Source organism: Pelophylax lessonae, assembly GCF_965119305.1.
Source record: "Pelophylax lessonae genome assembly, chromosome: 1".
Lineage (NCBI taxonomy): Eukaryota > Metazoa > Chordata > Amphibia > Anura > Ranidae > Pelophylax > Pelophylax lessonae.
Window position 1 is genome coordinate 743717513 of NC_138768.1, and position 26157 is coordinate 743743669.

Below are 26157 nucleotides of genomic sequence, written 5' to 3' on the forward strand. Positions count from 1 at the left end.
GACAGGCACCTATTCTAGGAGAACTGAAGGAGCTGTAGAAGGTCCTTAACCCATCTGCAAGACCAATATCTGCTCCTTTGTTCAAGAAGGAACAGGATGAGCTCTGCCGGAGCCCTATAAATTGACCTCCAGCAGGCCACTGGTGTGAATGTCTCTGACCAAACAATCGTAAACATACTTCATGAGGGTGGCCTGAGGGCCCGGTGTCCTCTAGTGGGCCCTATGCTCACTGCCTGGCAATGTGGAGCTTGATTGGCATTGACCATTGAACACCTGTATTGGCAGGTGTGTCACTGGTGCCCTGTGCTTTTCACAGATAAGAACAGGTTCACCATGAGCACATGTGACAGGCGTGAAAGGGTCTGAGGAAGCTGTGGAGAACGTTATGCTGCCTGTAACATCGTTCAGCATGACCGGTTTGGTGGTGGGTCAGTGATGGTCTGAGGAGGCATATCCATAGAGGGATGCACAGACCTCTACAGGCTAGACCAGGGGTCTTCAAACTACGGCCCTCCAGTTGTTCAGGAACTACAATTCCCATCATGCCTAGTCATGAATGTGAATATCAGAGTTTTACAATGTCTCATGGGATGTGTAGTTCTGCAACAGCTGGAGGGCCGTAGTTTGAGGATCCCTGGGCTAGACAATGGCACCTTGACTGCCATTAGGTGTCGGGATGAAATCCTTACATCTTCTGTCAGACCCTAAGCTGGTGCAATGCTCCTGGTGGACGACAATGCCCGGCCTCATGTAGCGAGAGTAGGCAGCCAGTTCCCAGAGGATAAAGGAATTGATACAACTGAATGCCCCCCATGCTTGCCTGACCTGAATCCAATACCTCTGGGACATTGTTTCGGTCCATCCGACGCCACCAAGCTGCACCATCCGTCTAACACATTACCCAGTCCATATCGGTATAGCTATCCAGCATCATATTTTTCCCCATTGAGATCTGATGGGTTTTCAAAGTGTTCCTATAATTTTTTGAGCAGTGTAGAGCCCAGCTTTTTCCATTCACAATAAAAATGCCTGAGCTTCTCAAACTGCACCTTTCGAGAATCCGGTGTCCATTTTTTTTACCAATTTAGTAAACTCATACTACTGTCACAGTACTAAAAACAGGATGGGGCAGAGGACTGGGGGGGGGGGGGGGCTTAAATCTAGAATAAATCTGTAATATGGGAGTATGTAGGAAGCTTTGGAATAACGTGTACCTGGTAGTAGTAGTAGCTGGAATCTAGTTCTCTATCTTTGCTTGTGGAATAAATATTCAGACAAAACCAGCCAATTAGTGGCCAGACAAATGGTCCTTCTCTTTTCAGGTACCATAGAAGCACATGATGGTGCCAGGATGTATACAGTATGTATGTATATTTGAGTTTTGGAAATATATTGGTGAGTTCAGCTTTATTTATAACTCAAGGAATCCAGCGGTGAGATTTCTGCACTGATAACTTTTATATGATCACAGAAAGCAGATGAAGGAGGTTGTCTTCCTTGTTTGGCCTCCTAGCCGTCACAGCTGGGAATAAGGAAAGGAACTCTGGCAGAGGAATGATGCTGCTAGAATCCATGAGAAATCCAAGAAGCCAGCTGTCATACCTGAGAACGGTCAGCACTGACCCTTAAATCTAAACCTTTTAGGTCTAACATGGGGGCTAGGAGGAAGCCTGGGCTGCATTGCAGTACCTGCTGTTCCATGCAGGCGATAGGCTGCCAACTTTATAGCCGTACATGTACACTTTAATGTGATTGCCTTTTATATTGTCAAACAGATTGTATTGTACAGGTTATTTTCCAGTATGCGTTCCTTTCACATGTTTAATCAAACTCAGACAGTGATGCGCTTATTCCTTCTTCGGAGTGCCAGTACTGGAGACTGGTTTAGGAGGTTTCCTCATAAGATGAATGAGGATTACTGGCTTTCCCTCCTGTATTCCAGCGTAAACCCTTCTTCAGCCGCATGATGCATAAGACAATTTTAAAGGTTGACAAATTACAATTTCCACTACCTTCCCCTGCTTTCCAGCTGTATGCGCCTGTACCCTCCGATTCATTTGTTTTAATATTGAATTTACTTCACATCATTTGTGAAATTGGCAGTGCAGTCAGGTAGTTATGGGAACACAACAAATAAGTCTTAACAAAACAGCTTACTTTTCATAATTGAACGCAGGTGTGAGCTGTCGCAGGAACTATTAGAGGATTCCGAGCTCTTGCATTTTTAATTCCTACATTGTTGGTTGCTGAAAGCATAGTAAACCGTGGAAAAATAGTGTTCATTGAAGCAATTACGGAACCCTCGATAAAACCGATAATTTGTAGAGGTAGGGGTGTTTGTGCAGTTACCTAAACCATGTTTATGTATTTACTGGCTTTTTCACACCTAAAGTTGGCCATACACCAGTGATATTTCATTTGAACATTCGTATGGAAATTCAAAAAAATAGTTTGTCAGAGCATTTGATAGTACCCTTTTCATATGAAAACCCTAAAAATTTGGTTTGATTGCCATGCCAATGTTTTGAAATCTGTGGTCAAATTATTATTATTTTTTTTTCCAGAAAAACTAATCACAATCATAGTGAGAATTTAATAAAAAAAATCTTCTATCACTCTCTATATTTTCCTCATCACTATGGTCAAAAACAACTGTTGATTTGACCCTTAACTGTTAGGAAAAAATAACAAAAGTTCCAAAATACAAGATTGTATTTGCATGGGGCTAAACAGACCCCTCCAAGCACTGAATAGTTGGAAATGGGTGGAGCTTTGCACATGTGCCCTATACCTTAAAGTTCCACGTTTTTGGGATGTTGGGGCATTAACACGTTTCACGGACAGCCTTTGACATTTTTGGCATTTAATGGGATTTTTTGCCCCTTTGTATTTAAACATATTTTTTTACTCATCTGACCAAATAGTGTGTGTGTGTGTGTGTGTGTGGGGGGGGGGGGGGTGTTAAGGGTTCAGGAGTAGCTTGTAAATTGAGGGGTCAGGGGTAGTTTATTAATTGAGGGTTCAGGAGTAGTGTATAAATTGGGGGTTCATGAGTAGTTTGTAAATTGAGGGTTCATGAGTAGTTTGAAAATTGAGGGGTCAGGAGTAGTTTATAAATTGAAGGGTCAGAAGTAGTTTGAAAATTGAGGGGTTGGGAGTAGTTTGAAAATTGAGGGGTCAGGAGAAATTTGTAAATTGAGGGGCCAGGAGTAGTTAATAAATTGAGGGGTCAGGAGTAGTCTGTAAATTGAAGGGTCAGGAGTTGTTTGTAATTGAGGGGTCAGGAGAAGTTTGTATATTGAGGGGTCAGGAGAAGTTTGTATATTGAGGGGTCAGGAGTAGTTTGTAAATTGAAGGGTCAGGAGTTGTTTGTAATTGAGGGGTCATGAGTAGTTTGTAAATTGAGGGGTCAGGAGTAGTTTGTAAATTGAAGGGTCAGGAGTAGTTTGTAAATTGAGGGGTCAGGAGAAGTTTGTATATTGAGGGGTCAGGAGAAGTTTGTATATTGAGGGGTCAGGAGAAGTTTGTATATTGAGGGGTCAGGAGTAGTTTGTAAATTGAAGGGTCAGGAGAAGTTTGTAAATTGAGGGGTCAGGAGAAGTTTGTATATTGAGGGGTCAGGAGAAGTTTGTATATTGAGGGGTCAGGAGAAGTTTGTATATTGAGGGGTCAGGAGTAGTTTGTAAATTGAGGGGTCAGGAGAAGTTTGTAAATTGAGGGGTCAGGAGAAGTTTGTATATTGAGGGGTCAGGAGTAGTTTGTAATTTGAGGGTTCAGGAGTAATTTGTAAATTGAGGGGTTAGGAGTAGTTTGTGAATTGGGGAAGGGGGGTTCAGGAGCAGTTTTGGGAGTGTTTGAACCCTTAAGTGGTCTTGCGTGCAGTCCTGCTTATTGTAATGATGCTTAACAGGTCAGAAGTTATTGTAAAATAATAAACAGGCCATTTTATTTGCTTTCCAACTGTGACATTGTCCGGGAATGCATGCTATTAATTTTTTTTTTTAACATATAAGAGAAATTTTCATTGTAGCGCAACATTTTCAGAATAACTTGTTTCTGTGTAAAGTTTGTAATATAAATGGGGGGTGGGGGGGGGGGGTCAGCCATAATTGCTCCTTACATAGGCTCTGTTTCCTGGTTTGCGGAGCTTTACAAGGATTGTACTTTACTACTTCTTCTGACAATGTAGGTCTGTGGGTCTGCCAACCCACTGCATGCCTAAAATCCATTGCGGTTAACACAGACCTTGACTTCATAGAGTGTGGTAGATACTCTTTAGAGACCTGTCTTGGCGCAGCGCAACATTTTAAGCAGATGCATATACTGTACGTGTGTGCTGGGCACAGTCCCAGAGCATGACAAGGCAATAAGCCATGTTTCCTATGGTGTCAGTTCATACCACTGCATTGTAGCAGTCTATGCATACTTTTATTTAGCGCAGCAGATTGCGATGTCACTTGACATTGCATTCAAATTTATCCCAAAAAAAAAGTAAACAGTGCCGAAGGCTAGGATTGGTGCACCAGTGCTGTTCAGGCAATGCATGCCAGTGGCCAGGATGGCTGCCAGGCGTGTATAGAAATCTGTCACAATTCTAACAGAACTGTCCCAAGAATCCCTCCTTGTAAGTGGCTGAGTTTTACAGACAGAGAAGCTATTTGGAGAAGTTGGGAGGGTAATAGCAATGGTTCCGATATCAGTTCCTGGGGAAATTAAAGCCAAATTTTATCACCAAATTGTTTTATAGATGAGAAACCATAATTAGACGTGCATCAAAATTAATGATTTACTCCAGCGTGGAGGTCTTGTTTACCTCCTCTTTCCTTATCACCAATATTAAATTATTTCTTTATGGATTTGTTGCAACAATGGCACCACACAGTTAGGGCTCTTTCACACGGGCGGTCCTTTTTTTTTGCCCGATCAGGTCCTTTTTTTTTTTTTGTAACGGACACGGATGACACTTGTGTCATCCGGTCCGTATGTCCGTTTTTCATCCCATCCGTTTGCGGATGAAAAACTGACATAATGCATTTCTATGTAAATACGGATGTCTGCGGATGACACCACTGACATCCGTTTTTGCTTCAGTTCCGTTTTTTGAAAGGAAGAAAAAATAGGGTTCTCCTCCGTTCAAAAAAACTGAACTGAACTGAATTGACAAAAAACGGATGTCAGAGGCTGATCATCCGATGACATCCGTATTTACATAGAGATACATTATGTCTGTTTTTCATCCGCAAACGGATGGGATGAAAAACGGACATACGGAACGCCCGTGTGAAAGAGCCCTAAAAGTGTTGCAAATTAGAAGTAGAATTTGTTGCAACTAACAGAAATAATGTTGCAGGGTTTTCATGAATTTGGAGCAGGGCTTCCAACTACATGTAGCACACATGTAGCCAGAAATGTACTGCAAATGCCTTACTGAAGCAGTGAGTCTTCCCGGCATCTAGTAGCTAATCTTTAGATCTCTACATTTAATAAAATAACAAAGAGGGGAAGTAGAAGCTTGTAAAAATGTAAAATTCACACCACCAATGATCATAAGGTAAACCTTGCAATAATAACTGAAAATATGTGTTGTCTGGAAATCCAACGTTTCTATTTAAGCCACGCCAGTTTAAATAAATTTAGAAGTGTTAAAAAGAAGATCAAGGCAAATGCTACAAAAATTTATTTTGGATATGTTCCCATTAAAAAATGCTAAAGAGGAAGTCAAGTTTAACAAAACTATTTTAAAAATACGCCTCCAATTTAGTGTACCACAATGTTCACCTCTGTGCTATGGTGTGCTAAAATGCAGGGGTGTTGCAGTGCGCTGTTTTTATGCCATGAGGTGCTTATACTTTCTGTACAAACCTACATTTTACCACAACACACGTATGTGAATCTACTTAAAGTGGATGTAACCCTCCTGACATGAAAAATGAAAAAAGTATCATTCTGTAGTGTGTACTTTCCTCTATTCAAAGCATTTCATGTGGTTTCTGTCTGCTGCCAGCTTGCTCTGCTATTGGCATGTGTTATTTTTGACCGCTAATGCCGACTCCAAGGGATCAAAGGCAATGAGTGAGGGGGAGCTCCAGCACACAGTCTGTGGTTGACAGCCTCAGCGGTGCATGTTTTTTATTTTTAGTAAAATTCTTTTTTTTTTTTATTTATTTTTTTTTTTTCAATAAACATATACACACAGAACACTTACTGCCGGTTCACACTAATACAACTTGTCAGGCGACTTGGTCAGCCTGGCAAGTCGTGCACCGTCGCGGTCATTGAGTAGTACAGGACCGGTTCTAATAGGAGCGACACAAGTCGCTCCGACTTAGAAAAAGGGTCCTGTACTACTTCGGGGCGACCTGGAGGCGACTTGCATTGACATTCATTTTATGAAGTCCATGCAAGTCACGCCGAAGTCGCGCTGCACTCGACTTCACAGGTCGCCCCCTAAGTCGGAGCGACGTAGTGTGAACCGGCACTTAGTGACAGCCTGACAATCAGGCAACACCACAGCAGCTGTGCATGTTTACCTACCTATAAATGTGTGGAGGGGGTTTGTCCATTACCTACACTTGGGTCTCAGATTACACCCAGCTCCCTGCTCTATGCTGTGTAGTGTGTGACATCAGATCCCTGCCTCCTGGAAGCTGAGAAATGCAATGTAAATTCTGTACTAAGGCTAATATATTAAAGGGTGTAAAACGACTTTAAGGTAATTTTCACAGGTGCATTCTGTCAGTACCTTTTTACCCATGATTGGACAAGTCAAAAACATTGTATAGGTGGTGGGATGTATGTGGATGTCTATCTGTTTACATCCACTTACATTGGTTCTGTTCAGGTTTGTTGAGTTGAAGGCAATAGGTTTGTGTCCACGTTCTCTTTTGTGAACCTGACTGGATGTGGGTAGATAAAGGCTAGGTGGACACATGTTTACATCCAGCCTCCCACAGTGATTACATGATCACAAGATGGAGGAAAAATGGATTGAACACCAATGTTGTATACGTGACATCTGTTTCCGTTCTGATCCAACTTATTAGGGGATAAGTCTAGAATCTCCTGAGATGGAGCCATATAAAAGGGGTCTAATAGCTTCAATTATTTTACTACATGGTATTTCATCAAAACATTCAGTTCACATACCAAACCATTATGTAGGTGGGGGATAGTTTTTTCTGCATTAAGTATTTATGTAACCACTAAAATCTTTTATTTTCATTGAATAGTTGTGTTATCTCTAACTCGCATGGCTCCATTTTCCGTAGTCTGGTAAAGCCAGTTTCTGACTTTACTGAAAAATTAAAAATAATAAAAAATACATGTGGATTTGCATCAAATATAACCTACACAATGGAGTCTGTCTGAGACTTTTTACATAGCACTCACTTCTATTTTTGAAACGTTACGCTAAAGTTTGGCTCTTGTTCTGCACCTTAGAGATGGCATGTGAACATTGGCATAGATGAAGCGGTAGATCCATGGATCATGCTGGCACCTATAGGCTGACAGTTCGTACTAGACCCTTGACACCCTTCACTGGTAGTGCCACCTTTCTATTGTTCTTTGTCTATGATGACAGGCATGTTACTTGTTATTAATCTTAAAAATTGTAGAAATAAAGAGATTATTGCTGCTTTGCAGTGCAGTGCTACTTTCCTGGGAGCATTTTATAAAAGGGATTTGTCCATCTCTTTGTCTTCCGGTAGTCTGTGTCATTTCTTCTTCTGGCTGTATTGCCTAGAAAACCTTTTTTTTTTTTAAATCAAAATGAAGCACACGGGTACAGCTGACCTGCTTTTCTGTTCTTTTTTGTCTAAAGAAATGCACTACAAAGCAGGTCAAACAGTCATCAGTACTGCAGCATTAAAATGAATGGGAATATAGTTATTTATGTCTGCTAAGAGACAGGGCCTGTTTTTGTGCTTGAGGAGTCATTCACATGGGCTCCATGTACGGTGCCCTTTGTTTACTTTTCTGTCCTAGCACTGAGCTGTGCATAGGCAGTCCATATTTGTAAATGGACATGCCTTGGCTGTATGGACTCATCCCCACCCCTGAATTTGACAGGTAACCCGAGATGGGTGCATGGATTCTGACACAGAGCCTGTGCATCCAGGTCAAACTCGGTTGTCCCATTCTTCCTGATCAGATTTCAAAAATTATTATTTTTTTTTTTTTAAATCTGAGATTCAGTGATTTTATACATGGTGGGAGGATTGCCGATGACAAAATCCTTAAGCAGACCGAACATGGATTTAAATTCGGCTTGTTCAGCAGGGGCCGGCCTAATTTTGTTCTATGTATGGGCACTGTGGTTGTACAGAAGTCTATCCACTAATTGATGTCTGTACAACCTCCCTGTCAGATATTCACCACTCGATCAGCACTGCAGACTATAGCCTTCAACACTCGGCAAGGAGGGCTTCCATCTGTCAGAATACAATAGTTCAGCGGGAAAGAACGAAAAAAGCTGACTATGGGCTGCCTTACAGTGAAGGTGTAATGTAAAGCATAGCAATTTAAAGCATAGCAATTTTTATTTATTTTTTTTATTCGTTTTTTACAGCTTTGGTAAGATCCTCTGCTAAGTCTATATTGCTTTCTTTGTCTTCACTGGGAGATTTTTCCTTACTTTCTATCCTTGTGACACCAGAGCAAGATCAAAATGTCTACTGAACCAACCAAATTTTAACCCAAGTTTGATCAACTTCTGTTGGAGGTTTTTTCTGGATCAGCAGCTACAGCCGCTGAGCGGTGTGTTCTAACAGCAGAGGGTGCCACTGTCGGAAAACAATGTCCCAGCGGGGGGAAGAAGGGCGGTTGGTTTCCTCCATCCACCTGGTATAGTGGATGGAGGAATCTACTTGTGTTACTTTTTTCTTTCTTTCTTTCTGCCTTTTTTTTTTTTTCTGGTAATAAAAATTCTGGCATTGGTCCCCAGACCCCCGTCTATACCAAACTTGAGTTAGGCTTTAAGAGTGATTTACTTGTTAAATATTCCATCGGTCTTATCAGATTGGCCCGTCCATTATAGAATGGGAATTGAGCTGTTTAGTAAATCTCAGGAGTAAAAAAATCTTACATTTCTGGTGAATGAGGTCCGGCACTTCTATTTTCTACAGACAATAGCAAACCAAACAGAATTGCAAATTGACAGCTCAATGAACACCGCACAATATTCCCATCAAACAATGCCGTGTTTGTTTGTTCTCTGCTATATGGGAAATCTGGGAACGTACACTACAGTGGTGCAAAAGGAAGCATCTCCAACTGCATTGTTTTCCAGCCGCCCCAAACCCTGCTCATAATGGAGGTAATTATTGCAATCGGGGAAATGAGGAGGAAAACAGGAGTGCACTTCTCATAATGTTCAGCTGTCAAGTTGTCAGCACGTTAAATGAACAAGCTCCACTAAGGGCTCGCTATTTTATGGAATAAGTGTTTGCAGTTATAAGCCGCAATTCCTCCTTCTGGGAAATTCTCAGATTAGTAATCATCTCCAATCTCCTATACAATCATCACTGGATTAGAAAACTCAGTTTTGTAAGATCTTTCTAATTTAAAGCTGAATTCCTGGCAAACTGGTATATATATATATAATAAATATATATGCTGTTTCACCTGGTAAAGGTTTTTGTATTGGTTTTCATCCAGCTCTGGCAGACAGCACTGCTCTGCTTGGTAGGAGAGAGGACTTCCTGTAGTTTCACTAAGAACTTGTTCACAATAGCAGCAGCCCCTGCCACCCCTCTTGATAGAGATCCATGGTGACTTGCTTTCCAGAAGGCTTGTCACAGGCAGGCCACATGGGGTATAATTTTTGCCACAGCTATGAGAAACAAAGCCTTGCGGCCATGGCATGTGTGTGACCCAATTATGCTGCCATTGAAGCTTAAGGGGGCGGTTGAGGGGCAGTGAAACTGCCGCTCAACTGCCTGTTTTTACTGCCCCTTGTACACCCATGTGAACGAGTCTTTGCAGATTTCCTTCCCACCTGCACCAAGTGACCAGAGTATCTGAACAGCAGCTTCATCTGATTGGATGCAGTCACTGTTCGGCTAACCATTTTCCACCTGGCTTTATTGACTTTCAGTTGAAGCATGTCGGACAGGAGGGAGCTGTCAGAGCCACCCACATAGCAAATTTTGGCCAGTTCATCAAGAAGATTTTTAAGAGTTGGCTCGTTAACCACTTAAGGACCAGGCCTATTTCTGACACTTGTTGTTTACAAGTTAAAATCAGTATTTTTTGATAGAAAATTACTTAGAACCCCTAAACATTTGAACTCCCAAGCAATATTTTTGAAAAAAAAAATACACTTCACTGAATTAAAAAAAAACCTAAACAGTAAAGTTAGGCCAATTTTTTTGTATATTGTGAAAGATGATGTCACGCTGAGTAAATATATACCTAACCTGTTACTGTTTAGAATTGCACATACTCGTGGAATGGCGACAAACTATGGTACATAAAAATCTCCATAGGTGATGTTTTATTGTGTGATTTGAACACCGTTCACATTTTCAGGTAAGACTTACATATGCGTTTTCTTTGGTGTGCGACCTCACGGGGATGGGGGCGCTTTAACATTTTTTTTTTTTTTGTTTTCCCTATTTATTTTATTTTTAACAATGTTCCAAAAAAAAATAAATAAAAATCAAATCACTTTTATTGCTGACACAAGAACATCCCTTGTGACGGTAATAGGCAGTGACAGGTACTCTAAATGGAAGGATCTGGGGTCTAGAGGACCCCAAACCCCTCCAATGCACTTCAAAGTATTCAAAACTCCGAAACTGCATTTTTTTAATACAGTCAGTTTTTTCAAATCAGTGTCGTTAGCAGCCGAGTAAACTCCTTGATTGGAGACCCGATCGAAGCGGAATCCAGCTTCACTTGGGACTCTAAGCCGGCAGGTGTGACTGCTGGTTGCTCGGGTCTCCTGGTTGGACAGGAGACCTGGGCAGAGCGGCCGGAGTCGGAGTGGGGGGCGTCCCCTCGTGTCTCCTCCCGCTCGCTGGGATAACGGCCAATCGGCTGCTGAGCCGCATCACCTGTTATCACCAGAAAGCCGACCGCTGGCTTTAAAAAACGGTAGACTGCTAAACGATGCAGCTGCAGGCATCACCCCAGTACAACCACTTCTTTAAGCTGACGTACAGATATGTCGGTTTGCAGGAAGTGGTTAACCACCTCCGGACCACCCACCGCAGTTTTACGTCGGTACTTTGATGTTAAATACCGGTGTTATGGCAGAAACTGTTGCTTCCCGGTCATTTTTCCTGCTTACTGGAGCCGTCGGTAGTGGGGAAAGTGATCCGGTCCGTTGCAGTCCCAGGCAGGAAGTCGAGTGAGGGCAAGATGGCCCCCCACTCGACTCTATGGGCTTGTAAGACTGGAGCGATGTCATAAGTAGCTTCCACCCAACGGCCTTAAAGGGTCCATTTTTTTTCTTGCTGAAAAAAATTTTTTTTTTTTCTTTGCTTTTAAATCTGAGATCTGAGGTCTCGCATTAAAAAAGACCTCTCCTGCTTATTTCTATTACATGGGATTTTTACATTAATAAATAAAAATAAAAGGTAAACTAAATAAGTAAAAAACTTAAAGCACCCAGTCCCGCCGAGCTCTCACGCAGAATCGAACGCATATGCAAGTCGTGCCCACATAGGGTGACCACAGGAGTGATGTCTGTAGCTGCAGGCATAATTTCGGTACAACCACTTGAAACAAAATCGCCAATCTGCCAAATCGGCAAATTTGTGACCGAGACCAATACTTCAAAATAAGTGAATTTCATCCACACCGATAATTGGTCGATCCCTACTAATCACATACGTCTTCTGATCTTATTTGCTAATGCAGTAATAATACATAGTGGGGTTGATTTACTAAAACTGGAGAATGCAAAACCTGGTGTATAGAAACCAAACCGCTTCCAGGTTTTTTGGTCAAAGCTTGATTGAACAAGCTGAGGTTAGAAGCTGATTGGATACCATGCACAGCTGCACCAGATTTTGCACTCTCGAATTCTAGTAAATCAACCCCTGTGTTGCTGATATATGGAAGTAAAAATTGAGCTATTGTCCACAACAATCAATGTCTTGCTTTATTTTAGTTTAACTGTGTGTTTTTTAGATTTTCATTCGTTCTCAGTGGCTTGCAGTATCCCTGTGCATTGTTACTATTGAATTCAAGTCGATTTTCCTTGTCTAAATATTATTTTTGGAACGTGTTGCAAAGACTCAAATATTTCAAGAAGTTCCCTGTCATCCTGTAGAATTTGGTCGTGCAGAGCCCGGCTTATTTATTCTTTGAAGTTTGGTGTTATCTTGATTTTATTTGTCCATCGGACAATAGTTGAGGCTAACATTTGTTTTATTGTACGCTGTGGCCTCCTTGCAGGTGGTCTGTTTCACTGAACTTCCTTTCTGGGGTGACTTCAGAAACGTTGGATGCTTTGTGGCAGGTGACAGTTGGAGCAAGTTGTTTTACACAATGGAAATTCGATGCAAGCACTCCCTACTTCCTGTTTAATGAACCATGATTTTTTTTTTTTTTTAAATCTTAATCTATGACCTTCCACTCCCCCTATAGAGCACATCCCAGGATTATTTTTTTCTTTTACCTTGTTGACAGAGAGGTGTGGGAATAGGCGGCGCTCTGTAGCCCAACGAATCTGAAGCAATTTACCGTTCAAATTCAGCCTTCAGCTTTCCAAGAACTCAGTCCACTCAGCAAAGGGCTGCCAATTTTCTCCTTCAATCTTTTTATTAAAGAGCAGATAAAACCACAACATCGACAAAGTTGGTACAATTACGATACAGAGTGGGATTCGCACCCACTTCAAGTACAATGCATACCGTAACATAGCGATACACTACCATACAGCGCTTCACTTTTTTCCACATTTTGTTTTGTTACAGGCTTATTCTAAAACGGATTAAATTAATATTTTCCTCAAAATTCAACAAACCATACCCCATAATAACAACGTATAAGAAGTTTGTTTGAAATCTTTGCAAATTTATTAAACATAAAAAAGGAAATCACATGTACATAAGTATTTACAGCCTTTGCTAAATACTTTGTTGAAGCACCTTTGGCACCAATTACAGCCTCAAGTCTTTTTAAATATAATGCTACAAGCTTGGCACTGCTATTTTTGGGCAGTTTCTCCTATTCTTCTTTGCAGGACTTCTAAAGCTCCATAAGGTTGGATAGGGAGCGTCGGTGCACAGCCATTTTCAGATCTCTCCAGAGATGTTCAATCGGGTTCAAGTCTGTGCTCTGGCTTGGCCACTGGAGGACATTCACAGAGTTGTCCGTAGCCACTCCTTTTTTATTTTGGCTGTGTGCTTAGGGTTGTTGTCCTGTTGGAAGATGAACCTTTGCACCAGTCTGAGGTCCAGAACACTCTGGAGCAGGTTTTTATCAAGATGTCTCTTTATATTGCTGCATTCATCTTTCCCTCAATCCTGACTACTCTTCCAGTTCCTGCTGCTGAAAAACATCCCCACAGCATGATGCTACTACCACCATGCTTCACTGTAGGGATGGTATTGGCTAGGTGATGAACGGTACCTGGTTTCCTACAGACATGACGCACGCCATTTAGGCCAAAGAGTTCAATTTTTGTTCATCAGGCCAGGGAATTTTGTTTCTCATGGTCTGAGTCTTTTTGGCAAACCCCAGGCAGGCTGTCATGTTCCTTTTACTGAGGAGTGGCTTCCGTCTGGCCACTCTACCATACAGGCCTGATTGGTGGAGTGCTGCAGAGATGGTTGTTCTTCTGGAAGGTCCTCCTCTCCCTCCACAAAGAAACGCTGGAGCTCAGAGTGCCCATGTGGTTCCTGGTCATCTCTCTGACTAAGGCCCTTCTCCCCCGATCGCTTAGTTTGGCTGGGCGGCCCAGCCTAGGAAGAGTCCTAGTGGTTCCAAACCTCTTCCATTTATGGATTATGGAAACTACTGTGCTCATTGGGACCCTCAATGCTGCAGAAATTATTCTGTACCCTTCCCCAGATCTGTGCCTCAATACAACCCTGTCTCGGAGGTTTACAGACAATTCTTCGGATTTCATGACTTGGTTTGTTCTCGGACATGCACTGTTAACTGTGGGACCTTATTTAGACAGGTGTGTGCCTTTCCAAATCATGTCCAATCAACTGAATTTACCACAGGTGGACTCCAATCAAATTGTAGAAATATCTCAAGGACCATCAGTGGAAACTGGATGCATCCACGTTCAATTATGAGTGTCATGGCAAAGGCTGGGAATACTTATGTACATGTGATTGTCTTTTGTTTTTTAGTTTTAACAACTTTGCAAAGATTTCAAACAAACTTCTTTCATGTTGTCATTATGGAGTATTGTTTGTAGAATTTTGAGGAAAATAATGAATTTAATCCATTTTGGAATAAGGCTGTAACATAACAAAATGTGGAAAAAGTGAAATGCGGTGAATGCTGTCCGATTGCACTGTATAACACTAACACAGAAAAATTACAGATGGCACCCAACAAGGGTAAAGACCCTTGCCTCAGGCCCTGAAAAATTAGAGCAATGTAGACTTCTGGGCTTTGAAAGCCCTTGGAACAAACAGTCAATCCAGAGAATCTGGGTTGCAACGTAAGCAAAAAAAATAACCTACATCAAAGAAAGAAGAAAAGAAGGCGGAATGGAGGTAGATGAGGTCTACTGCCCTCACCAGGTCAGGGTAGCATCCAGTAGCTTAGTGGGTAACTGGGAAAACAGTTCAATGATAGTGGAGTCAAAGCTTGGAGGTAGAAGTGCTGCCAATTTAAATTCATCTACATAAGTATGTTTGTGGCAAAAAAAAATACGCTGTTTTGCCCTCAGGGTTTTTCAGAGCCACATAAATATAAACAATATGCAGCCTCCTGAAACCTGAGGGTCACATGCAGCTCTTTGGAATTTTCTGAACCTCCATTTGTAGACCCCAGCAGTCAGTAGTGGAATTACATCAAACTGGAATGACTGATATCTCTAGCAATCTCATGTCATTTGTCCCCAGTCTCCATCTCCTGCAGTGAGTCTTTAGTCTCCAACCATCTCTTTTGCATGTCTGAAGTCTCTGATCATCTCCTCTACTATTTCTAATGTCTTGGATAGTCTTCTGTCATATGCTGAATACTATGTACAGCATATTTTAGGTTGAGAGCTACTTGAGTAGACCCTGCTTCAGTACAGACTGAATTTCCCTGATGGATCATCCTGATCAGAGTGCTTATCTATAAAAGGCCGTACAAGCCTGGATTTGCTTGTCTGCACATGCCGCTTCTGCAACAATACTGCTCCACAGCAGGGAGCCCGAACTGACTGAAGACTACTCTTGTTTGTGAGTGACAACCTCCTGCTCCAATCCATCTCCTTCCTTGAGTTGTTCTCAAATTGTTCCCTATCATGTACTGCACATGCAGAACTGTCTTGTATAGACTATATTACCAAAAGTATTGGGACACCTGCCTTTACACGCACATGAACTTTAATGGCATCCCAGTCTTAGTCTGTAGGGTTCAATATTTAGTTGCCCATTCTTTGCAGCTAGAACAGCTTCAACTCTTCTGGGAAGGCTGTCCACAAGGTTTAGGAGTGTCTAAAGGAATGTTTGACCATTCTTCCAGAAGCGCATTTGTGAAGCCAGGCACTGATGTGGACAAGGAGGCCTGGCTCGCAGTTTCAGCTATAATTCATCCCAGAGTTCTATCAGGTTGACGTCAGGACCATTAAAGTTTATGTGCGTGTAAAAGCAGGTGACCCAATACTTTTGCTATTATATAGTGTGTGTGTGTGTGTGTGTATATGTATATATATATATATATATATATATATATATATATATATATATATATATATATGTATATATATATATATGTGTATATATATATATATATATATATATATATATATATATATATATATAAAATCAGAGTTTTTGGAATAGTATAACAGCTGAGCCACTAACATTCTTAGAAGTGCCTTCCATAGGGTAATTTATCTATGACAACACTTCTCCAGATGGATACAATACATATTTGCCAATCACATTTAGTGTGTGATGTGCATGACCCATTCCCTATCCCAGGGCTCTTCCATCATTCCTACTATTTCAGCCTATACCTGTACAAGAATTATTGGGACTTTAAAGGTACACATATTTGCATCTGCATAAAATCAATGTATTATTTGAAATAATTAAAAATCCACCATAAGACATTCATATAAAACCATATGGACGCGTTATAGGCCTGGTAATTGTCACCGCAGATACCTTCCATACATGCTATCTTCTATCTGATATTTAACAAGCTGATAACAACACCAAAGCATAATATCTCTTTTGGTCCCCCTGTATATTATAGCATCCCACCTTTACCTCACATGTCTTGTTATACTATTGTTTTAATTACAATTCAGGTCTGTAACTGAATATCAAAGACTAGGAGTCTCCATGTGGATCCACACCTCTATTAGTTCCTGTATAGGGGGTGGTATTGATAGCTTGTGATGATGTTATATTGGTAAACTATGATTTACTCCCAAGTCAGTATCTAAAGTATGTTTCCGTCTTGTAAATTTTGGGATGACATTCAGTAAGGGGGGGGGGGGAGGTAATTAAGTCCATGTGACACAGGATGCAGGTCCAGACTGAAGGAAGGTGTCTACTTCACACCCGGGGTGCAGATAAATGGTGTGCAAGGTCTTCCCCATTTATTAAAATAAATTATTAAACAGAATATGTAAACCATCAGTATTTATGATTTAGATCACATACAGACCAGTCTTCTATACTAACAAAACAAATCCATTTATTTCTTCGTATATTATGTTCCTAATGCATTATGGTAGATGTACTGTATGTCTTTTCTCCCAGTATGTACCAAGCATTGCTTTTTATCTTAATTATCATGAATCTTTAGCATCTTGGTTTTAGAATTTTTTCAGCATGCTGGAAACACAGCATTGAAGAATTATGTGATTCAGCCTGCATATTTTCATCATTCAATGTGCTTATTCTCCATTGTTTTCTTTTAACCCTTAGAAATGCAAATATTTCTGGAATATGTGGCATAGCTAGCAGTAGTCTCGTACAGTTTTCTCTCTGGATTCTCTACATTGCCATGCCAATCCCAAGAGAAGGAATGTTGATATCTTTTTATGTGCCCAGCCCTCGTGATCTCTTCCAGGAACAGCTGTTGTGCCACTCACTGAGGGTGTGTTTACCCTGGCCAGTCTTGCTGGCATGCACTTCATGGAGCATTAGCTGTGAATTTGTTGCCACAATTTTCATTTGTGGTTTTCTACCCTCCACTCAGTTAAAAGTTCGTTATGGAGGGTCAATTGAGTTCCTTTTCCATGTGTCATCTATATCATTATTAATAATAATTTTCAACATTATTTTTCAAAGGAGTTTACAAAGCAAAAAAAACCTGTGTGGAAATGTACGATGGAAGCCGTCCTCTCTCTTCTCACTGTGGCCAGTGCCACTGCACTGAAGTAGTATACAGCCCAGGAAAGAAAGTGTGACTGCTTCCATCTGAGGCTTATCACTTCGCCATCATACACACTTCAAATTTCCCACCAGCTTAAAGCGGAGTTCCGGCCTCGGAAATGTTTTTTTAAAAAAAATACCCCCGGGATAGTCGGGGCTAGTACATTTCAAAACGGATAGCCTCTGAACTGTCCCAGGTCGCACTTACCTTTTAGAATAAATACTTACCTTGAAATTTTCTGGTACAGCGCTGCCATCTCAGGTGTGGGCAGCTGAAGCTAGGGCGTCCTCTTCCGTGTCCTCTTTGTCCCAGAATGCCCTGCACCGGACCCGCTCGTCACTTCCGGGGCAGGCGCGTCATCCCTGCACATGAAGTTGTTTAGCAGGGAATGGCGCGCCTGCACCGGAACTGACGAGCGGGGCCGGTGCAGACGCATTGACTCCTGGGAGCGATGACGTTCAGCTCCCAGGAGTCAACGCAAGCAGGAAGTGACGGCGCGGGCCCCGGCCGCAGAGGGAGGAAGTAGAAGTAAGGTAAGTATACTTTCTTCAAAAAAAATGTAAGTAAAGAAAAAAAAAATCGGGACTATCCATTTCTTTTGCAGGTGAATGTCAGCAAGCTGATGGCCCAAAGTCGTTTTTGAGGCCGGAACTCCGCTTTAACAGAAGATATCCATTGATTTTACATTCAGCAGTGTGGACACATGAATATCAGTTGCCAGGTATTCAGAAGACACTTCTCCAGTGGCTGCTGAATACCTGAAGATTGTTAACATCTGATTGGATGCAAGCACTGTACAGTCAAGAATTTGGGACTGGCTCTTACTACAAAGACCAACCACAGCTTGATTATGTGCGGATTCAGAAGGAATTGGACAAAATTCGAGCAGTGTATGACGTGCTTTACCTTGTGGGAAAATTCTCTATAAATAGACAGGCATACATGGCACATAAATCTCAATTTAGTAGTGAACATTTATTTTTAATAAGTTGTAATTTGGTTTTATATTTTTGAATATGCACAGAGGAGAAATCTAGAACTTGCCATTGCTGACCTCCCTCCGAAAATGCTTGTTGCCCAGTTAACTCTGACTTCAAAACTTTGAGTCATAGACTTGAAGCAAGTGGAATTCCTAACCTGTATTATATATACAGTATGTATGTCGTCTCCGTGGCCAGTTGTTTTAATCTTACTATTGCACAGATGTTGCTCATTCTGCTCATATGACTGGTGCTTAGTAGCACTTTCCTCCCCTATGGTGATCAGTATTGAGCCAGCAGGGGTCTATAACATCAATTCCACACTGTTGTCATCTGCCACTTCTTCTTATCCTCTCTTACAACCAATTTATAAAATCTGTGCAACGTTTTACTCATAGCAGCTTAGCAGATGTGAGCTTCTATTTTCTAACCTACTGGATAAAAAGGACATGTGGACTTTGGGTGCCTGGGGTATCACCTCCATTATTGTGTGGTTCCAGTTATTTTGTTAAATTTCTTGAAATGGAAGAAACATGTTTTGCTGTGGTCAGTATGTATTCTTCAAATGACCCTTGCTTGCCATTTTTTTTCTGTATTTAGAGCAAGGGGAGTCAGTTGGTTATTCACATGGTGCAAAAAAACGTAAGCCAGGTAGCATAAAGTAGATATATTCTCAGAATAAACTGGTTGCTATATGGGATCCAGTAAAAGTTAGCAACAAGATATGCATCAGGTATGATGATTGAGACTAAAGAGTGATAGAATGAGTGTGTGATAAGAGTTTTTCTTATTGCACAGTGTTTAAAATCTCCACATATCTGATCACCATTTGGTCTCTCAGGGTGGCAATAGAATTTCATCAGATCTCCGGGGAATTAAATATGGGAAGGATAGACCGATCAAGATCAGCTTGTCTATGGTCAAATTTAGAGTATTCTTAAATTTGAATTAAAGGAAGTATGAAAATTGTGGCTTTTTCTTTCTTTTTACTGCTTTTAATACAAGTGACAGCTAGTTTATCGTTTTTACCCATTCCAAGCCTTCTTTCTCTCCACCTTTCTGTTGATACAAAGACATTAAATGTGGGATACGCATTTACCATGTTCAGTTCCATTTTAAAACTTATTACATGTTGGTTCTAATTGGGCACATAAATCAGTTGGCTTTCCTGCAATCTGCTGGCAGGGTCCTTGTACTGGGGTGGGACAGACTTGCTCATGTACTTCAAGATCTTGGTAGATAGGGCACAACGTTTTTGGGAAGGGTTGAAATCATTAAGTCCCTGGAGCAGTAGCTAGAATTAACTTTCCAGCCAAGTTCCCGCACTAGTATGTACCCATGTATGAAACATGGAGTCAGTTAAATGGACCATCACAGATGTCCTTAACTGCTAGTGTAAAGGTGTTTTTTGGGTATTTATTTTTTGTATTGTTTTTTTAATATCAAAAATGGAAAACCTCTTTAGGTAACAGTAAAAGAAGCTAAAACCTTTCATTTCTGGAAGCCTTAGGGAATAAAATAGTGTTGCTGCTAAATCACTGCAAGGTTTTTGACATATTTGGCACCCACCATAGAAATAGTATGCGAACCCCTCTGTGATGCTTACCTATGTGTTCTTTCTCCACAGCTTCTGCCCCAGCCAGCACTGTAAATAAAAAACGGGTCCCTCCCATTCACCACTGCACCTTGGAAAGGAGAAGTGTCACAATGTCAAATATTACTATTGACCCCGATGTCAAGCCTGGAGAATATGTCATCAAGAACCTCTTTGCAGAATTCGCTGTACAAGCGGAGAAAAAAATAGAAGTTGTAATGGCTGAGCCCTTGGTGAGTTTTTCTGATGTTTTCATCCTAGCTTAATTATCTAGTCGTTGCACGCTTTATCTCCTGAAGAACAGCTATAAGGTAACCTTGCCTATAACCCTAGAAATTTCTGTACTGCATTGCCTGTAGCCGAACAATAAAGCTTAGTGACCGCTGTATATCACTTGAAGCCACCCAGCTTTTATACTGCTTTTTTCGTTCATTCATTTTCTTTTTAACTTGCTCTTGGAAGTACATTGTTAAATAAAATCATTGTATTTCACAGATTAACAGGCAGCTCCTGTGAGCAACATTGTTTATGTATTCATCATACATTGGGTTCTGCAGACAGAATGTTCACCTGTTCATTGTGTCGCAGACAGAATGTTCATCATGTGAAGCCCTGGGCCACAGAATCTTTGTGTATGAGATGATCTTAGTCTTTTACATATAACAACCCAATGTTATTGAGTGTGGGTTATTGCATAAAATGATCTTATAAGTGATCTATAGCAGGAGAGAAGTCCAGACTGTGTGTGCTATATGTCCACATCCTAGCAATTCATGTGCAACCATGAACAGAATATGTAGTCCCTGACTGTGTGTGGACATATAGAAGAGAACCATAAAAACAACTTTATAATGTACCATCAGAAATCTGTTAACATTAAAAATTACTCTCCACGTAGGGGTTCACAACTTGCAAAGATTCCGATAACCGTTCCCATGTGGACTCGATGTGTTTTGGGAATCCTTCTTTAGAAGCACATGTGACAGTGTAGGACAGGGGTCTTCAAACTATGGCCCTCCAGTTGTTCAGGAACTACAATTCCCCTCATGCCTAGTCATGTCTGTGAATTTTAGTGTTTTACAATGCCTTATGGGATGTAACAGCTGGAGGGCCGTAGTTTGAGGATCCCTGGTCAAGGAGGTACAATTACATGCATTAAAGAGGTTGTAAAGGTTTGCAACCTGAAAGAGAAACACATAATGAGCTAGTATGCACCGCATACTAGCTCATTATGAAATACTTACCTTAGAACGAGCCCCCGCCGTGCCGCCCGCTTACCTGTATGACGGGCGACATGTCCAGTCCGCCCGTCTTCCGGGATCGCGGCATCCGGCCATCTGATTGGCCGGAGCCGCGGTGACGTCACTCCCGCGCACCTGCGCGGGAGCCAACGGTCACGCCACGGGTCTCTGAAGAAACGGCACCAGCGGCCGTTCCTTCAGAACGCATGTGCCAGTGACGTCACTGGCTGCATGTAAGGTAAATATCTCCTAAACGGTACATGTTTAGGAGATATTTACAGTACATATAGGTAAGCCTTATCATAGGCTTACCTAATAGTTACAAGTTACAGAGGAGGGTTTACTTCCTCTTTAATACGGAGTTCTGGCCGAAATTATTATTTTTTTTAAACTAAAATACCCCTAGAATAGTCGGGGCTCGTGCATTTAAATAAAGGTATCCTATAAACTGTCCCCTGTTTTGTGTTTGTGCAGCATGAATTACTTACTTTGTGCAGTTCCTGTACAGTAAGGCCATCTGCAGTGTGGGCATCTGAAACCGCAGTTTCTTCCAGGATTCTGTGCATGCTGGCTACACCTCCCGATCTCGCACATGCGCAGTGCATTGTAAGTGAGTCCCACAGCTTGTAGGCCGGGTTTCCGTAGCCCATTGACTCCCATCTCCCAGGAGCCAATGTAAAAAAAATTTGCAAAGATACATTGTGATACATGGATAAATAAATAATATAACATACCAGTACACTTGAACCCACTCCTAATCTTTAATAGAGTAAACAGCCAATGATCTTGTACACATAATCTATAAAAGACAGGTATACAGAGGCTTTCTAGTCATGACCAAGGAACAAACAAAGAAAGGCGAGAGGCAGTGCCTTCACCTTGGCTTTTTCATTTGCACCTCTATGGACAACATACATATGCTATGAACTCCAGTCTACCCTGTTGGCTGATATTACTCTATTAAAGATTAGGACTGGGTTCCAGTGTACTGATATAATATATTCTGTATTTATCTATGTATAACAATGCAACTTTGCAATTGAGAAATGTATCACTTAATGCATGTAATTGTACCTCCCGAAATCTGTCACATGTGCTCCTGAAGAAGGATTCCCAAAAAAGCATCGAGTCCACATGTGATTGGAATCTATACATGTTGTGAACCCCTATGTGGAGAGTAATTTCTAATGTTGTGTAATAGAGCAACACATACTAGCTGACAGGCGGGGGGGGGGGGGGGGAGGAAGACAGGAGAGCTGCAGATGATAAGAGGCACGTAAACTGACCACAGTGTCAGGGCTCAGCAACCATGATAAACCGTGGTCAGTTTATGGGGGGAGGGCAGGATCAGTCAGGTATTTTATGATACAAGGGGCCACATGACACAGCATGAGCACTGTGTTATGCATGCTGTAAGGCAGGGGTGTCAAAACAAATTTTATTGTGGGCCGCATCAGCATTAGGGTAGTCCTCAAGCGGCCGGTTGTATCTATAAGACTATCTACTTAGATACCTAGGTGTACGCAGTCTACAGAGTGTAGAGTTCACAAGCGTGCTATGTACAGATTGCAATGTTCAGGGTGTACAGACTGCAGGATTGAGGAGTGTATGACATACAGCGTGCAAGTGCAAGTTTTATGGCTACGCTTACTACAGAATGCAGGGATAAGAAGTACAGGGCATTCAGATTTCAGGAGTGTGCAGAGTATAGAGTGCCCCCACCCCCCAAAAACCTTCCTAACATCTCATCTGCCTGGCTCTAGTACCTCCCAGCAGACATGGGAGTAAGTCACGCATGTCCAAGTCCCAAGTTACTGTGGCGAAAAGCAAGCAAGTCAAGTCGAGTCCCTGCTAAAAGTCAAACGAATCAAGTCAAGTCATTTATTTTGGTCAAGTCAAAATACTGATCCACTCCAATTTCCACCTTTAAACCAGTTAAGTCAGTGGTCAGGAAAGGTTTTGTTTTATTTCCAACATTAACAAAACTGCTTAGTGCTTTTTTCTTGGCATAATAAAGAAACACTTTGAATGCCCAAACAGCTCAAAATCCTTCGTCCGGTCATGTTTCAACACCACCGTCACTAAAAACATGTTAAGTATTTCCACTTTTAAACAGCTAGTGTCCTAAAAATCAGAACACACTGAGGTGTTTTAAGTGACTGTGGTGTCAGAAACATAACAGGCACATTCATTTTGCTTTAACACATCTTGAGAAAATGCAAATATTTAATAACTTTAAAGTAAAGTCATTTCGAGTCATATGTCTCAAGTCAAAGTTAAGTCTCAAGTCATGAATACCAAGTCAATGTCAAGTTGAGTCTTTTATTAATTTTAGTCAAGCAAGTCTCAAGTCCTCAAACTGGTGACTTAAGTCTGACTCAAGTCAAGTCAGTGACTTGAGCCCCCCACCTCTGCCTCCCAGCAGTGTAGGTGGCTCAGTGTCTCTCTCTGTTTCTCACTTGCAGGGAGATCATTGGTTGGCAAGGCTGTGCCCCGCCATGAGTGCATGCAGGGTAGTCGGGGATCTGCAAGAGTAGAAGGTGGCGGAACAGAGTTCTACCACATGCCAGCTGAGAAAAAGCCCTGGGTGCAGGGCCTCATGAAATGGCCAGGTGGGCCGGATCCGGCCCGCGGGCCTTGTGTTTGACACCTGTGCTGTAAGGGAACAGGATCCATTTTCATTTTTGGGTGGGGGGGGGTTACAAATACTTTATTGCTTCTACTCATAGAAACATAGAAGAGTGACAGCAGAACAAGGCCAAGTGGCAAGTTGTCCATCCAATCTGCCCCATTTTTTTTTTTTTTTTTTACTTTTTTGTTTGAGTGTAAGTCCATATTTGTCTCAAGCATGTTTAAATCCACGTACTGTTGACTGACTCGCTAACTCTGCTGGAACTCAATTCCAAGCAACAATTATTCTTTCAGTAAAATAATAATTTCAATGATTACTTTTGAACTTTCCTCATGCTAATTTGAGGTCATATCCCCGTGTTCTTGATCTTGGCTTCATATTGCAACTACTGCCCTCGTGAATCTTATTCACACTCTTCATGTATGTAAGGGTCTCATTCATGTCCTCCCTTTCTGTTCTTTTCTCCAGACTGTACAAATCCAGTTCATGCAGTCTCTCTTGATATATTTTATTCCTCAGCCCTTCCACCATTGTTACCTGTTACTGGGCTCTTTCTGTCTTCTCAATCTCTATATGTAAGTGAGGTCTCTAGAACTGGACACAGTATTCTAAATTCGGTCTAAGGATCTATATAGGGGTATCAAGACCTCCTGCTGGTAACTCCTCTAGTCTAGTGATGCATCCTATAATTCTGTTTGCTATGCTCACTAGCAAACGGTAAGGATTATCTCCCAATGGCCCAAGTGTTGCACTGGACTGTTGGATCAAGGGCACAGCTGAGCCATGTATGGCTATCTGTAGAGATAATTTACTATGATCATTATCGGGGCTTTTTTTCTCAGAAAAAAGGTGCAGGAACTCAACCATGATTGGACACTTACCAGGAGCACCCATTGCTATGATTTTACAGTCAAGTGTGGGATATGTGAGGGCAATCTTATACAATGCGTACTAGTTTGAGCTCCCCCTGGAGTTAGTAATGGTGAGTGGCACATATCTAGTTTACTTGTATTGTTGCCCTTCAACTTTGCTTTTCCTTCATCTTCACTGTGTGACCTGCTGGGCATCACATGTCCTCTAGTTAAAATCTTTAGGAATCTTTTGGACTATTCATAATCTTGCCACTGGTGCCAACTCAGCAGCAACCTGAAAAAAGAGTGCCCGTCTCCTACTATGGCACTTGCTGGCTGAAATGCTAAAGAATCTCGCTCACCAGCAGTCACTAAGCAACGCTTCACTGATTCATACAGCTAGGCAGCAATGCCATAATAGCAGATGAGTGTTCTTTTTAGCAATTCTATCAATTGCGGAACTTACTAATGTGTCATTGCCCTTAATGTAACCTGCTGAAGAATATTTAAAAGTCAGAAAAAATAAATTTCTTCAATATGTGTGCATTTCTCTGAATTTTCTTCTCTAAAGACCCTGCAAGTGCATAAAAATCATGTTGTTCTGCCAGCTATGGACTCCTCTCTTAATTTCTTGCTGTGAATGACTACCCAATCACGGTCACGGTCTTCATCTCAAAAGCATACTCACTAAGGTGTACGTTTAGTAAACTGAGAAGTTTTCTCTCAGTTCAATTCTCGGCAGTTCTCAGAGAAAAATTATCCCCTCTGGCACCCAGTTTAGAAGGCGGAGAACTTCACTTCTCACAGGGTGATCAGAGGAGAAGTTTTTTCTCTGAGAACTGCCGTGATCTGTGTATAACTGGGTGGACTGCCTGTAATCTCACGAGATATTGTGAGATTACAGGCACTGCTAAATTTAAAAAGTGAAACTAAAGTTTAAAATAACTCGTAATGACATGTTCTGACACATGAAAACATATCTATACACACACACACACACACACACATGCACGGTATATATACATACAGTATATATATATATATATATATATATATATATATATATATATATATATATATATATATATATATATATATATACACACACACACACACACACACACACACACACACACACACACACACACACACACACACACACACACACACACACACACACACACACACACACACACACACACACACACACACACACGCACACACATATATATATACATACCAGTACATACAGTACATACATACATGCCAATCTGTATGCAATTGCACTGCGTGTTGGCAGATTGCATGCAGATTGTACACCAGACGGAGATCTGCGTGTGTG

At 41.4% G+C, this 26157-nt stretch overlaps 1 protein-coding gene across 10 annotated transcripts in view; it reads left to right on the top strand.

Moving 5' to 3' along the window:
• FRYL (FRY like transcription coactivator) overlaps positions 1-26157 on the top strand; it is a 555404-nt gene that overhangs the window by 288605 nt on the left and 240642 nt on the right. For all 10 annotated transcript variants that reach the window (XM_082266339.1, XM_082266334.1, XM_082266333.1 and 7 more), the window contains one exon: positions 20125-20324. In XM_082266339.1, coding sequence (XP_082122465.1) covers positions 20205-20324 — 120 coding nt within the window. In that variant the 5' untranslated portion in view covers positions 20125-20204. The remainder of the gene's footprint in view (positions 1-20124; positions 20325-26157) is intronic.